Source organism: Simochromis diagramma, unplaced genomic scaffold (genome assembly GCF_900408965.1).
Source record: "Simochromis diagramma unplaced genomic scaffold, fSimDia1.1 OVJJ01000344.1, whole genome shotgun sequence".
NCBI lineage: Eukaryota > Metazoa > Chordata > Actinopteri > Cichliformes > Cichlidae > Simochromis > Simochromis diagramma.
Window position 1 is genome coordinate 1,955,434 of NW_024387375.1, and position 16,525 is coordinate 1,971,958.

The following is a 16,525-nucleotide window of genomic DNA, read 5'->3' on the forward strand; positions in this document are numbered from 1 at the left end:
TGGCTATCTGGAATAGCTTAAGCAACATGAGCACATGGTTAAATAATGTAGCATATCCCTGCAAATACATCTTACTGAGGCTATTTCTTAACCTACATTTACACAGAGCTGGTTACACCAATTCAGAAATGTGCTGTTTCTATCACAACATGGGAAGGAGAACCTGCAACATGATACAGTGAATTTCTGTGTCATGGATTTGATCTTGGTGTTATCAGTAAGTAACTGACCCATATTACTAATAATATTGACCCTGGGATAAAGTAATGGCAACCATTTAAACAATGACATCTGCATGAAAATTAACAAATTCAGTTGACCACCTGTCAAAAACAAAGAAAGACAAATAAATTATTTTTAATCTGTCTAAAACTTGTTTACAACTAAAAATTAAATTGGTATTTATTAGACAAAAAAAATTAACAAACAACACAACAAAAACAACCTAATTTCCCTTTTTTACACCCAAATTTGAGAAGTCAGAAATTAATCAAGCATAACATTTAACCAGTAAAATTAATTTTCCATTCGGGAATTCAAGCAAATGACATTTAGATGACATCTTTAGATGAAATAGGAATTTATTTGGCATCTTAATCAAAAAATAATATTGTGCTTAACTGTTTTTTCAGCTTTTTTTTTTGTAAGAAATTACATTTGAAAATTCACAGAAAACAACAATAATTATATTTTAGCATAGCAATCAGATTTTGATTAAAGAGCGTGTGCATGGACTGGTAGATTAACTTTAACAGAAACACAAAAAACTAATTTAGCAATTACCAATATTGTTTATTTAGTGTTAATTTACAGTAGCTGTGGGATAAGACTTACATTGGTTGGTAAAATTGTTAAGCACTGCGTATATAGCAGCCTTTGATTTGTATCTAATGTAATGTACTCACACGCTTTTTCCCATTTTACTGACCACTTAAAGATGGGAGATGATGAATTTATTTTCATTTTCATATTCCTTTTCCAGATGTTAACTTGTCATACTTTAGTAATACATGAACAACAGATATAGTTACATGTTTTGATATAATATATAACATCCGTTTGTTTTAAGTGTTTTTCTTCTGCGTTGTCTGGAATATAACATGTTATGTTGATAATGCACAATGAAAGGTGCCGCACAGTTAAGTGGCATGATTCATTATTGAAAAATCTCATAAACAGTTTAAAGCGGTTTTCTTATCAGCTTTTGACATTTTCCATTAAACGGTTTTCAAAATTAACTGAACATTTGTATGTTTCTTAGTTTTAGACTAGTTGGGTTAATCTAGTTTTTTCTCCCTCTCATTTGGTCAACTAAGAAATGAATTGCCAGGAACATCCTTACTGTGCAGATGTTTTAGGCAGTGCTAATAAGAATGGTTAATGTTACCAACACCAGTTTTGGCTGAGGTTTGTTTTTCTTCTTGTCATTGAGAAACTGATATTGCGAACCTGAGCCACCCCTAGGCAGAGGTGGGAAATAACAAAGTACAAATACTCCATTACAGTGCTTAAGTAGAAATTTCAGGTATTTAAGTATTAATTTTTCTGAAAACTTTTAACTTTTACTTACATTCTCAAAATGGGCTTGTTACTTTTGCTTTTAAGGCATTTGAGGGAAGTTATTCTTTCGTCACTGTGGGCCATTTAACATCAAACCAATTTGACCGTAGACAGTAACGCAGGAAAGGCAGTCCTGTTCGCCTATTAATCACCACATGATGTCACATGAAAATAGATGAAAGAGCCAAAACAGTGTGCCATAGTCAGAGGTTAAAGTGGGCCAGTGTTTTTATTTTATTTTATTTTTTTTCCCCCACAACATTGGAATGGCTGCAGGTCGTGGTTGCAATACTTCAGCATTTAGCTAGCCCTACACAAGTGGACCACATCAGTCCAGCTCTGAGGTCTTTACACTGGCTGCCTGTCCGTCAGAGGATAGACTTTAAAGTTCTGATGCTGGTCTATAAAGCTCTGAATGGTTTAGGACCAAAATACATCAGTGACCTCCTGACCCAGTATGAACCTTCCAGATCCCTCAGGTCATCTGGATCCGGTCTTTTATCAGTTCCCAGAGTCAGAACCAGACACGGAGAAGCTGCATTCGGCTTTTATGCCCCTTATATCTGGAACAAACTCCCAGAAAGCCTCAGATCAGCTGAAACACTCAGTTTATTTAAATCCAGTTTGAAGACTCACCTATTCTCAGCTGCATTTGAATAAAGCACCAAATCCACACTTTTAAGCTTAAATTTCAAAACTTACATTTAACTACTGATTTTATCTGTTTTGATTTTATATACTGTTTTGTTTGTTTGTTAATTAGTTAGTTTGTTTGCTTGTTTTAATCAATTTTAAATCATGCTTTTTATTTGTTTTGTTTCTAATGTCTCTGTAAAGCACTTTGAATCACCTTGTTGTTGAATTGTGCTATACAAATAAACTTGCCTTGCCTTGCCTTGCCTACACAAGATGAGCGAGCATATAGTGAGTAATATTTTTTAACTTATCGATTGTTTCTGCCTTTTTGCTACAAGCCACATTTTAACTACATTCCCACTGTGCTTTACTCTAAATACTTCACATCACTCCTCACATCCGTGGCCATTTCATCAGTTCAATTCAATTCACCTGTCTTCGACCTGTAGAAGGAAGCCAGAGGAGGCCCACTTAAGGACAGGGGAAACATGTAAACTCCACATGGAAAGGCCACAGCCAGTGTTTGAACTGTTGCTATGATGCCACAGCATTATCCACTTCACCACCATGCCACACTTTATACAGGATGATGTTTATTTGAAAACCAGAGGAACACTTACCAGTCGTATCTGCTTTTAGTTTGCATATCCTTGCGATGATATGTAAGAAATTTAGAAAAATCAATAGATCTGCCAGTTGGATTTAATCTCCCTGACCTCCCCTTCGCTTTTCTACATAAACGTCCCCTTACTTAGAAGAAAAAATATTGGAGACCATTTAAGAAAAAGTTCTAATAATCAAAAGCACTTGACGAAGAAGAAGAATCCTCATGATCCTCTACTTGCCCATTTTAAGGTTTGGTAGAAAAGACTTGATATCTATTAATCTAACTGCTGTATTCACAGATGTTGCCTATAAATCCAGAGTAAGACACCAAAGGAGAGTGAACAATTTTTCATTTTTTCTAATCTGGCAAGGGGAAAAAACAGATTGAGTATGAAAACCTTCCAGCTGCTCAGCTATGAACAGGTTTACTGCTGTCTAAAAGCAGAAGATGCACTTGAGTCATAGGGGTCTTTTCCCATTTGCCCAATGGGAAGCTCGCAGGCAGAAAAAAATCACACCTTAATTTGGTAAACAACTCAATACTTCATAACTGTCAAGATCTTCCCACCTGGTAGTAACAGTGCTGTTTTGTGCTTGTAAATTCAAAATTTCTTTAAAAAGAAAAAAACTTATCAAACTTGGCATTCAATACATGCAGGATTTGGCTCTCCATGCATTTTAAACACATATTTTTTATTATTTTGGGGGGATGTTTTTCGCTGTAAAATGAATTTTTTAAAAGTCAGCACAACTAAACTGAACCCAGCGGATCACCTTTGTGTATGAGATGTAAAGTGACAGCCAAATTTCCCTTTAAAATGTGTTAATGCTTGGGAAATTCTTAATTTGTTAAAGCATCTGATGTAAAAACCAAGACAAGTACTCTAAGCTCCTGAACAAAATGGGTCTATCATAAACCTACTAAAAGAGAGTATAGGGAAACAGCTTTTTTCTTCCCAATGAAAAGACCCAGTGCTTTGTTAAAAGGAGATCATAAAAGCTCAAAGGCACCATGGAGAATTTTAAAAAGCTTTAAGGACTATTTCCTTATCACTGCCAAGAATTTACAGAATTTAATACATTTGTTTTATTCTTACCTGAAATACAATAAACCCTGCACTTGCCCACCCGTGGTTAGTATTATAATTTTACCTCATGGGGAAAAAAAACTGAATGAATGAACTTTCTCTCTAAACAGAATTCAAAGAAGCCATTACAGCTGTGGTCACGCCTGCACTCAACCCCGGTGCTTTGAATTGAGTGTAGTAGAGAACACTAAAACCAAGTAGAGGCAGTAAAATCCTCTAAAGATTTGCTCTGTCAATAAACAAAGAGCGTATTTGGTCTTCTAAACACTGCACTGAAATCCACACTCTAGAACTTTTTTATCAGCTGCAAATATTGAGTGATGCCTGTCTAGAAAAATGTACGAAGAAACACACCCAATTATTACAACTTCACTGTCCTAAATTACGTGCTTGACCCTTTACTACACAATTCCAAACCTCATTTAGCTTTTATTACTACATTGGCTTGTGTCAGCGAATTATCAGTTTTTTTAGTTAAAACATGCCTAACAGAGTCTGACAAGAAATGATCATAATGAATAAATTAACTGAATTCTGTCAACTCAGAAGCAACAAAAGAATGAAAATGTTGCTGTAATGCTTAAAGAAATGAAAACAAAACAAAAAACACCTGGCAGAACATCTCACAACTAATCAGGTTAATTAGCAACATGATTGGATGTAAAAAGAGAAGAGACGGAGAGGGAAGTAAAGATAGGGAGCGGTTCATCGCTCTGTGAAAATGCAAATTGGGTTTTTCTTAATGAAAAATAGAATTTTAGAATTTCAACATCTACTTATCATTACTCATAATTATATAACAACTGACAAGTCCAGTGTTCTTTGAGTCTGCCATCCAGTCTGCTTTTACAAACATTTGTGGAAGAAGGGGTCTTATTTACTGGCATTAATACAAAGTTGAAGCATAGGAACCACAGCAATCAGTGTGAGACAATGTACATTTACAGTGCACGGTCACTTAGTGCTGAGGTGCATAGTTCATAAAGGTCGCTGGCGCTCTGCTGACTCAGTTACTGAAGAGTTCCAAAACTCCTCTTACATTAACATCAGCACAGAAGCTGCGCACCAGGAGCTTCATGGCACGTGTTTCCTGTAGATCTTCTGTGTTGGTGGCCCAGTACTTATATTCTATTGTCCTTATATTGCATTTCACATCATGCTACGCCCACTGAAAAAAATTATAACTGAAAGTATTCTTAGCTACATGCGGTATTCATGTCATTGTATTTGTGGAAAAACATCTGTTTTATTGTTCTTTTCCTACATGAAGTTATGTTGCTGTTTTTGGTAGGAAGTAAAAATGAGATGTTAAAGTAAATGAAAACCCAGTCTCACTATTATGATAGGACCATCAGGTATCCATCTACAAGATTTACTGAGCAAAGCAGTTCCTGTTCATCTGCAGTGTTTTTCACTATAGTCAAACTGAAATTCATTGAGTTGGCAAATTCAGCTCTCGAATCTGTTTACTCATCACGTGGCATTTTGAACTGCGTTTTTTACAGGTCTGATTAAATGAGCTTGAGAATATATTAACTGGAACACAGAGGAACTCAGAGGTGTTAAAAAACCTCTGAGTTGCATGTGATACAAAAAAACATCAATCACCAAAATGAAAAAAACAACTCAAACTGTTATGTCAGCTGTTAGGATACAGTTTGGTCAAAACTGCAGTAAATAACTTTTTTGTTAACTTTCCAGCTCCCCTACAGTGGTTCAAACTCATTTCCTTACAAGTGTCACTCATTTTGACGAGGCCTCCACTGGAACTGAAGAAGCAGATAGGCAATAGAAGCATAATTTAAAAGAGCTGCTATATTTGAGATAGTCATGTCTGCTGTATGGCACTAGGGAAGCCATTAAAAGGGGTCTAATGACTTTATTATTCAGTATTTATTTATTTATTTGTAAAAATTGCTTTATGGAGAAAAGACATTTTTACATATTGGAATGAAAGTTGAGCTTTTCTGTGATAAGAGCTTAATTTTACACATTTTTGGCAGGCGTACACAGCTCAGTACACGCATAAGGCAGGTGTTTTATCAACTAAAACGGATCCCAAACAATAATCAGGCAAAGTGAACTGAAGCCGCTGTTCAGCAATCAATAACCACAACTATAATACTGAGCAACAAAGCAGAACAAGTGGCTGCAGATGCTGCAGACAGCACAGTAGCACGCTGCACAGTTATTAGAGGAGAGCATCATACAGCCAAGCTAACTTTCACTCCAGCTCAGCAATGCAATATACATTATCGGAAAAAAATTACTTACTTTTGTCTGAGAATCCTGCACGCATATTACCAAAAGGAGTCCAGGCTGATCTAAGTGGGCTCCTGTTCATCAGATTTCATATAACCCACCTTCTTTAGAGTATCATTATTTTAAATTGTCCATTATTGTCCATAATGCTTTTCAGCATCGTGAGCACTTGCTTGTGCTTGTAATTTTTTTTCCTGAGAACTATAACTATATAGGTTTGACTCCTAAAGCCTGAAAATTGAATCCATTGGATGAGCAAACATGCAGGGACAAAGCTCGTGTGCGACATCTACCTGCTCCAAAGTTGGTTCTAATGCTCTTATCCTGCTTATAGCTTATTGTAACATGTGTTAAGTTTTTTTTTCCTTCAATAAAAAAAAAAGTTTAAAAAAAAATAACAAACTAAAATGTTGTTAATGCCTCTTTTTTTTTTTTAGCTGCACTATTTATGCCTCTCCTGGCTTCTGCTTGAGATATTTCTGGCACTTAATGGCACAGAGCATTGAGCATCTGTTTTTCACAATGATAATTAGCAAGCTCCAATTCAAAATTTCAAAACCCCAGTAGGGGTTTGACAACAGTTAGGTTACCACTGCGTTGAACACATTTCCAGACATCTCAAATGGTCCCCTGTGGACTTTGTACAAAAACTCCCTGTGATGCATCTTATTTCTAACCAAAGAAAGATGGCAGCCGGAAGTGCCATATCAAGGCTCAGTGACCACATGTCTTGATCTGTCATTTATCAAAATCTGTCTCATTTTCGGGCCCATTTAGCAGTTAATGTGTCAAGTTCTTGTTTGATTAGCTTATGTCTAATTATTGGTCACAAGTCATATTTGCTACATGATTACAGTGAACAAATTCTAACTGTAAAGCCAGGCACAGTTCATCCTCTGCTCTTATAAATGCAACAGACAGAAGTGATGCATGTGGGTGAAATGGAAATATTTTTGAAGCCCTTTTTTTCTCCTTTATAATATGTGGCTGATATGTAAGCTAGATCTCTTGTGATAAATAAAACCATATTGCAGCTACAGGCAGAAGGTCAAATAGTACTCAATTAAGCAAGAAAGTAGATGAACTGAATGAATACATTAACAAAGAGTAATGATGCCTGAACTGTACATAGCTGCTTTTCTTATTCTAGTACTCTATGCAATGATATTAAGAGCAGAGCATGCCAGAACTCAAGTAAATTTGATTTAGTAATACTTTACCAATAGTATTGTAATACTTACAACAGATGTCTAACATACAGTGTATTTAGAGTTATGCTGGACATCAACCAAATGCAGGACAATTAAAGTCTCAATAGCCAATGAAGACGTACAACAGGTGACACACCCCACTGCATTTAAAGCAGTAAAAATGGAAATATAAAAGTTATGGAGCACAGGGAACAGGACAGAGAAACAAGAGCCAAACGGACAAACAAAGTCAAAAGGTGGGGGGAGGGGTTGCAACAAGTAAAACCAAAACTAGAGGAACCATGACAGAGACAGCACCAGCAAATCAAACAGGGACCAGAACAAAACAAATATAAAAGACAGTGACAAATGACTTATTCTTACAATGCATAATTAACGTAAACTTACTTAGAAATGTTATAGAAAATGAAGAAAGGTTCTTTAATAACTTTAGCACAGTAGTGTGGTGTTTATTAGTTTGAATGATTAGCATAAGGCCATATACTTTAGGTTTCTGTCCTCCACAAATGTATTTTCCTGTAAATTAATCTTGTCTGTTCACTGACAGTACATTAACAGGCTGGATATCACTGGGTCCAAAAGGAGCCCGATGTGAGAAATGACTTTGAAAAAAATAAAATAACAACCAGCTATGAGGTCTACACATTTCTTTTATCGCTTGAACTTTTTCTACTGGTCATTGCAGCCACTGTGCGACAGCATAATTAGTCACAGAGCAGGTGTTATGCAATGCAATGTATCATTTATGCAATTATAATTTTTTCTCTACGTTCTATCAATGATGCATGGGCCTTTTCACAGTGATTGTGAAGGCTTATTGTAATTAACCATCTTCTGAGAACAAACAATGCTTATCTATAATTATATTTGCCTTATCTTTGTGTCAATTACAGTTTGTACAAACACATTATGATACACATTACAACTATATTTTGATGCTAAATTAAATAATATGTTAATTTACAAGCTGTTGATTAAAACTTCGGAACGTCCTTAGAACATGCCAGGGTGTTAGTTATGAGCTTCACAGGTTGGAGGCTGGGATGTAGACTGTCAGGTGTCACTTACCCTGCAATCTCATCAATCTGGGTAGTATCTCTCTGGGCTTAGTCGTAGAATGCCCTACACCCCTATTATTCCATCAACAATCTGACAGCGCAAAGGAGAATAAAAATGGCAAGAGACTGAGCAGTAAGAACACAAACAGCTCTAAATTAGAATATTGATGTTTTTCTGCAGCAAAGGCCTCACAAGAGTTCCAATACACGCATGAGAGAAGCAGGAGTGCATTTGGATTTTAAATAAGTAGGAAAGAAAATAATGTGCTGTCAAAGGTTTGCTTCCAGGGAAACAAACATCAAATGTACGCATGTCACTGTGTGACAATGTACCTCCTGAGGGGGAATTGCAAGACTTTTAAGAACTGACACTTTAATAACTCACAAATTACTTACTTGGTTTTGACAAGACGCACTATCTTTGAAAAGGTGGTGCGCCTCAAAATAGACAGGAATGTACTGATTCATGTTCAAGGTTGAGATTCAGCTGGATTCGTTTACTGACCAAAAATAACTCTCGCAACCGCGGTGTTTCTCAGTCACAGAAAGATATTCTTCCTCCCTGGGTGGATAAGGAGGATCATGTCTAGCTGTTTGCATCTTGCAAGAATTCCAAATCAGTTTGATACGCCCTCCCCTGAATTAATGGCGCAGATCACGCCGCATCTCATGGTAGTTGAGTTTTAAATCTATGGGTTTACATACTGCACGCTAAAACAAACACATCAAAAACAACCCCTGGAACCTAAGGTTGCTACAGGTTTTTAGCTGAATAAGCCAAGTCTGTGCCATATCAAGCTCTTTTTTGAGCTTTTGTTAGATTATGACAGGCAGATTATTTGGGAAAGTAATTGTCCCCAGGTGTTATGAACATCCCAAGCTTATTCTCCACCCTCGTGATTTTCAACTGTAGAGATTAGGCTCAGAGGAAAACGGGTCCAAACAGGCACAAACACACTAAGTATGTGTAGCCAATGAGCTTTCTGATTTGCTTGAGCATCCCATCCCTCTGGGCCTCATGATCCAGGGAAAGAAAAGTCCTCTTTTTACCCCAGGACCTGTAATACCTGCATGATGAGTGCCACCGTGCTGCCAGCTGAAAAAAAAAAAAAAACTAACTCAATCCCTCCATCTCAATGCGCCACACACAAATCACACGGTACTGAGGAGCCAGGGGAGAACACACTGAAGCTCTTTACAGCCACCTGCTGTGCTTGCAGTAATACAGCATTTTGAACTAACTGAAATTATCTTTGGTATTTTTTTTTTTTCTTTAATAGCAATTATAAAATAAAATGGCAACTCTTTATTTTGCAGGTCTGTAATTTCCTAATAATCTCTACATAGAATTATTGCATTTATTGGGTAAATAAAGAGCTTGCTTAGCTGTATTTAAAGACAATTAAATGGTATCGCATTGACAACTTACATATTCAAACAATGCATGCTGAATTGTATGCTTGCTTGTAAACAAATTTTTAAAAATTTAGCATCTTTAGCTGATCTGCTCTGCTGGAAACTCATTGTAAATGCTGACTGAAAGGGTGCCAGCATAAGTAATAATTAGCAAGCTGTTAAAAACTGCTTTCCAGGAATGCATATATGAATTTGGTTACAGTTCTTTATAGCTACGCAAATCTATGGGAATATGTTGCACAGATACAAAAAAAGCCCATCTTATTACTGGATTATTTCTGCCATGAATACCTGATTGCAGAGTCTTGCATACTGGTGGAAGATGCACAAACCTCGAGCTGTTCAGGGACTCAAATTGCTGGTGTAGCCCACACTTGTGTATGCATGACAGGTCAAATGTCTTCCATCACTCATTTTATTGTTGAGTTTTTATGGTGACTTAATTAAGTACACAAAGGTCAAAGGCTCTGACTTTGCATTTTGAATGCAGACTTTAATGATGCATTGGAACTGCTGCTTAAATAATAGCAGCCTCATTATTGGATGAGTGCTTGTCATGGATGATTTACATTCTGCATGTCAAATGAGCCATCTCAGGGAGAAAACAACATCACAGTGGCTCAGAGGACGAACTAGGTCCCATCTCCATGGTTTCCCATTAACACTGGGATGGTTGGCTTTTGTGACTACCATTACTTAGTGCACACAACAATTAGCAGTGGGGGTGTCTCTTCTGTGTATTCATTAATACAAAATGCTGTTCACACATAGGAGTGAATGACTCCCCTGCAGGGGTAAGAATTTGGAATTACTCTCAAAATAAGTCATAAATATGTCACTGACCACGTAAGTCTGACCTGCGTGAAATGCTTCAGTCTTTCTGCGTTGCTTTGGTAATTGGAAGTTTAAACACGCAAATGTGTAAACACTTCATTTGCGAGATTTGCGGTGCTCATATGCAAACTCAGGACAGAATTATACATAAATGTGTTTATTTTAGTCAGGTAATATTAATAAAACAGATAGTACGGATTGTGTATGTTCAACTCAACACACATAAAGCAAGATTTTACAGTCTGATGAGAAGACAGGACATTTTTGGTGATTTGTTTTTATGTTTAAACTTCAGTGTTTCTGAGCATTCAACACAGATGCATCACATAGCATTGTATTTTATTTATTACACTATAGCCTTTACGACCCTACTCTTCCCCAGCATGTAGATTTACACACTGTAAGCTTTTCCCTTTTTCAGCACCTTAAGAGTTTTAGTTTAGGACTGATTTCTCTTTGCAGAGCTTTTAGAGCGTACTGATTTTTGTCATGGTAACTGACTTCACGTCAGCCCAGAAAAAAGCTCAAATTCATTCCATCTCCCATCATTCTCCCTGTTAATTAAGATTCACCAGTGCTACTTCATTATGGTAATTTTGTCATTGAACTGCTGGAATGGAAGATTAGTGTGGAGACACCCTACCTCTTTCAAATACACCCAGCAGGAAGTATAGCAACAAGATCAATTTTCTCCCTTCACATCACAATTAGATGCATAGGGAAAAAATGTATAAAACAGATTCAACTTCTGAACTTATGGAAATGCACAAAAGTCAGAGTTTGGGCAAAATAAGTTACATAAACCGCAGGGCTTTATAATTACATTCTGATCACAATGCGGCTGACAGGTTCATGCGAGCCACATGTAATCCTGACTAAACTAATGAAGACTGCCAGCAATGACTGCAGCAATTTAACTGTAAGGGAAACCAACAGCTTAGGATTGAAGCTGAAAGGTTTAGAATCTGAGTATAAGACTTGCACACTTAAAATAAACTTGGGGGAAAAAAAAAATATATATATATATATATATATATATATATATATATATATATATATATATATATATATATATATATATATTACACTGTGCTAAAGAAAGGTATAAAAGAAAATGGAGTGTTTTACTTCACTCCCTGGAAGAAGGACATTTTCAAATTAGTTTCACCGCGTCCAGTGTCTCCACTAGAAGCACCGGGAGCTACACCCACCAGTGAAAGCATACTTGTACATAACTGCAGCAAAGACAGGACTGATACCACGGGATGTTAGTTAGTCTTTAATTGCAGTTAAAAGTAAAAATTAAACTAAAAACTAATGTGAGCACATTATCAAATCCAGTGAGTGACAAGCCTTTGCATCTTTAATAGGACCACGTAGCATATGCACCTAACTGTCATCCCTTATGATCAGCCCTGGGCTATGTAGGCAATTATGATTAATACCACAGACTTCAGCACCTCACTTACAAGAAAGAAACCTTGTCAGTGCGTGTTTCACCTTCTCAGCACGTGACTGATGAACAACTTGATTATAATCATCTCCTTTCACTCTAGGACTCTTCCCCCCTCCCCCCCATCGTTAGATAATTAAGCTGATTTAGTCACACTTGAAAACACAGATGATATGTGAGGATAGCCGTGAACAACACACATCTAAATAAGTCTGTTTAATTTGAGGATAAAGAACTGAGTGTGCAAGAACAGTGAGATTACATATTGCCTCATCAGTGTTGTTTAGTACAATTTGTTAAGACCTGTACAGCAGGAATATAATAAATAAGTACAGTGTGGTGTAGGTTAATACAGCCAAACGGAGTGAAGAATAAGACTCACTTCTCAGTTCAGTTTAGTGAGACTTGCATTAAAAATGTATTTGGAAGTTTCTCTAAGTCAGTGTTTTGTTGTTTTTCATTCCCACCAGGTATCCATTCGCCGTACACGTACTCTTTGTTTATAGTGGTATTCTTTCAGGTGCTTTTTTAAAGCATTTGGAATGGGAAGCATATTAATGCCATCATAGGTGGTGCAGCTGCTAATGACCGCTCGACAGATGTGCTGCAAGCTGAAGGGCTGTGTGCGGTGGATGGGGTTGGACAGGAGGGGCTCGAAGAACATGCAGGAGTTGGGATCCTTGTAGTGCTCTAGCAGTCCTGTAACTGTGGGCGCGTGGAAGACACTGGGGTCATGAACATCAAAGCTAAAGTTGTGATTCCACTGTTCAATACGTGCATGTAGTGAGCGGCCATAGCGGCGGAAGCTAACTGAAAAGAGGTAGTCTTCCTGGGCAGAGTCCCGCAGTAGAAAGGTGCCTTCAGGCTTTCCCTCCAGCAATGTCTCTGCCTCGTAGCGGTCCATGACTCCCCAGTAACATGGGAGGTTTGTGATCTGCAGCAGGTCTGGAACTAAACAGTGAATGTAATCAATCTGAGTGTGAATGCGGTAGCTATCGTGAGATTTGTGATGCTCAGTCTGAGGAAGAATTTCTCCAGAGGTCATGCTGGTCGCAGTTATGTCCGGGTCAACCAACGCGTCGGAGACAGCGTCGCAGGTGTGGACGGAGGCTGATGCAGAGGCTGAGGCTGCAACTTCATCCAGAGTGTCCAAACAGCTCTGTAAGAGGAGTTGGTGTTGCTGCTGTCTTTGGAGAAGAAGCTGCTGTTGCTGATGGACGGAGGTTCTGTCAGTCTCAGCTAAGTCATTCATACCATGAGCCAGCTTTGGGCCGTGCTTGTAGAGAGGGTTAATTTGGGCTGTAACCTCAAATGTGTGGATCTCTGCATTGGGAGGTGGCTCAACCCCTTGTTCAATGCTGATGCGCCTGCGCTCTCGTAATCGGTCATCCACATCCTCCACTGCAGCTGCCATGGCTGAAGTTGGGGCAGTGCACACTACTGTAGAATCTAGCAGGGGAGGCTGGGTAATGGGGGCCGTGTGTTGTTTAATGAGATACCATTTCTGAGCCAGCTCTGATCCTACAGGGAAAGGGCAGTCATCCAACATCAACTCACTGAGATGGATCTTGCGCCTCGAGGAGCCACAGGCACTTGATGATGAAAGAGCCTGCGGCGATGGAGCTGGTGCCGCTGCAGTGTGTGTCTTTATTGGGAAACACTGCCCCATTGCATCTTGGATTTTTTGCCTGAGAGTGCGACTGCTGCTTGACCCTCTCCCCTCACCTTCACTAGATGTGGGTAACTCTGCAGCAGAGCCAGTCGCTCCCAGAGTTGGTCTTGCTGTTACTCGTTCCTGTCCTAGTAATGAGGCAGCTACTTCAAAGCCCTGCCATCTCCAACTATCCCTCAGAAGAGAAGGGGAAGATTGGTCTCTGGTCTCCAGTTCACTCAACAGCTCACCATACTCAAAGCCATCACTGACAGGTCGCTCAGCCGCAGCGTCGTGGGAGGAAAGGCCTTTTTTCTTCCCCTTTCCACCTTTCCTTCCACCGCCTGCATCTCGTCTCTCCTCTGACCGGCTCTGTCTCACCTTGGGACGAGCCCCCCTCTCTCGATCTTTTCCTCGGTTCCCTGACTCCTTTGGTAATGACATGACGGAATATGTGGAGACAGTTTCACCAATCCAGGAAATTTCCAAGGAACAGCTAATTACAGTTATATTTCAGCAAATGATTTCCATCCACATCCTGACATGTCACTCTCACCATCCATGTATAGTGGCCATACAGACTTTACAATGCCTGAAAAACAAAAAAGAAAACTCTGTTCAAAGCTCAGCTTCAACCTTATGGAATATTTATAGATAACATAATGTCAAAATTCTGGTGGCGCACACTTTGTTGCCAGTTTATTTCAAATGCTCATATAAAACTGATGCAATCCAACACAATAGCACTTCTCAGAATTTCACTGTGTTGAAATCTAAGGTTTATTTTTGTTTAAATTGTTTTAGAAAGGTGTTGACCCTAGAGCCGAGACTGACATTTTCATTATTGATTAATCTACAGTTCTTTTTTTTTTCTTTTCTTTTTTTAACTCAGACTTGAATCTTAGGTAGAGAAAAGAGGAGGAAAAAACTATACAGGCCAAATGTTGGTTTATGGTATTGTTAGACTGCACAAGAGAGTCTTTTTAACATTAAGAAATCTTGAGTTTCTATGACATCAGATGAGTACACAGAGTTGTCCGTACTGGGAGTAGAATACATATTACAAAACTTTATTACAAAAGAATATACAAATAACACATAACAACACATGATTTAGGAACTAAAGGAGAAGTACTAACAACAAATTTTGAAGAGCTAAACTGCTTTCTAAGTTTTGTGACCTCTGATTTTTCTGTAAAAATGTTATGTCCAGAGTGAATTTTAGCATATCACAGCTTTCAGCAGAACTGATATCAGAGATCATCTAAATAGAGCCAATGAATCGGTTGGCTGATAATGGTCTGTTGTCGAACAAGCGCAGTCCCTTTGCAGAACATAGTGGAGAAAGAGATGCCTGAAGGTAAACTAGAAATTATGTTGTTATGCAGTTTGTACAGCAACACAAGGCAAAATCCATTGCATTGTTTCCAATAACAGAGTTGCGGCAATTCTTAAGACTTTGAGTGGTCAACAAGGTGAAAAATATCACACAAACCTAAAGTTATTTAATTATTTATTTGTTGCTCACAGCTTCGAGCAAAATTCAAAGTGGGTCCCTTTCTTGCTAGAAATCCAAAGGTAATAATAATATACTTTTTTTTTTTTTTTTTTTTTTAAATTACAGGGCTTGCGATATTAAGATTGTTTTGACATCTGAAGTGGGGCAGAAAAAGTTCACGTTTGTTGGCCAAGGTTGGCAATGCTTTCCAGGGGCTTTGTGAATGTACTTCTGTGGCTGTCCCGCTATGTACAGCATAGACAAGATAAATTAAACAAAGAATGACAAATAAATCATTTTAATAATATTAGTGATTATTTCGGATTGTAATTCATGCTTTCATTTTTACACCCATGTTTAGATTTTCTTATGTTTAATTCAATTAGGCTCCAGCTGTTGCCCCCATGTCTTATGTCCTGTCTTGTTAGAGGAGCTGGCTTTTAGAAACATTTAGATATTAAATTTCACATGAAGGTTGACAAATGGTAAAAACACCCACTTTTTCTTCCCTGCATTAGGCTTCCTTTTATTTGATTAGGTGTCTTGTAAAGCACTTCCTTGAAAAGCACTCTGACACAACTTCTGAAAATGTTTTATGAACAAAGCTTTATACCATTCTTAAACAGCAATAAACTTTTTTTAACGTTAGTGTCTCGGCAACTTATAGAAATGTTAAAACTGTTTCAGTTTTAACAAACCGACCAGGGGCAGCAGTATTATCTGGGATCGAGCTCTGTCCTCACAAATCACACCACCCGCTATTATCGAGACACCGGGGATGATCGACTTAAAAGTAAAGATTTACGAACTTGTAACTCTACAACTGAGCCGACCTCAATCGTCGTTAAATATGTAAATTTACCAGCCAAATTAAGTACTTAATCATTTATGCAGCGTGAAATACACTAAGCAAGAACTAACAAGCTAACATTGTTAGCCGACAGCTGTTCAGTGTTGATACATGCTAAGCACAGCTAGCCATCCGCTAACTCTACTTTTCTGCGGTAGGAAGGTCTTTGCCTTGCCTACAGACATTTACATCGGGCTTATACGGCCACAACACACATGTTGAACATACCTAAGAAGTTGTAATCAAGTTTCCAGACCAAACAGACGTTGTTTCTTCTTATTTAAACTAAAGCCGTTATTAACAGCGAGATGACTAGCTCGCATTAGCTTGATGAACTGCGAGAACCGTGCAACCCGGAAGTAAAAACGTACTCTGCGGTATCAATGCGGCCACTCTTTCAAC

General features: G+C 38.1%; 1 protein-coding gene across 1 annotated transcript; it reads right to left on the reverse strand.

The window, feature by feature from the left end:
• Positions 1-11,937: 11,937 nt before the first annotated feature.
• socs9 (suppressor of cytokine signaling 9) lies at positions 11,938-16,512 on the reverse strand. Its single transcript, XM_040008677.1, has 2 exons — positions 16,352-16,512; positions 11,938-14,367 (listed from the first exon to the last, which is right to left on the reverse strand). Exon 2 carries the CDS (start codon positions 14,217-14,219, stop codon positions 12,582-12,584), a length of 1,638 nt encoding a protein of 545 aa, XP_039864611.1. The 5' UTR covers positions 14,220-14,367; positions 16,352-16,512; the 3' UTR covers positions 11,938-12,581.
• Positions 16,513-16,525: the final 13 nt, after the last annotated feature.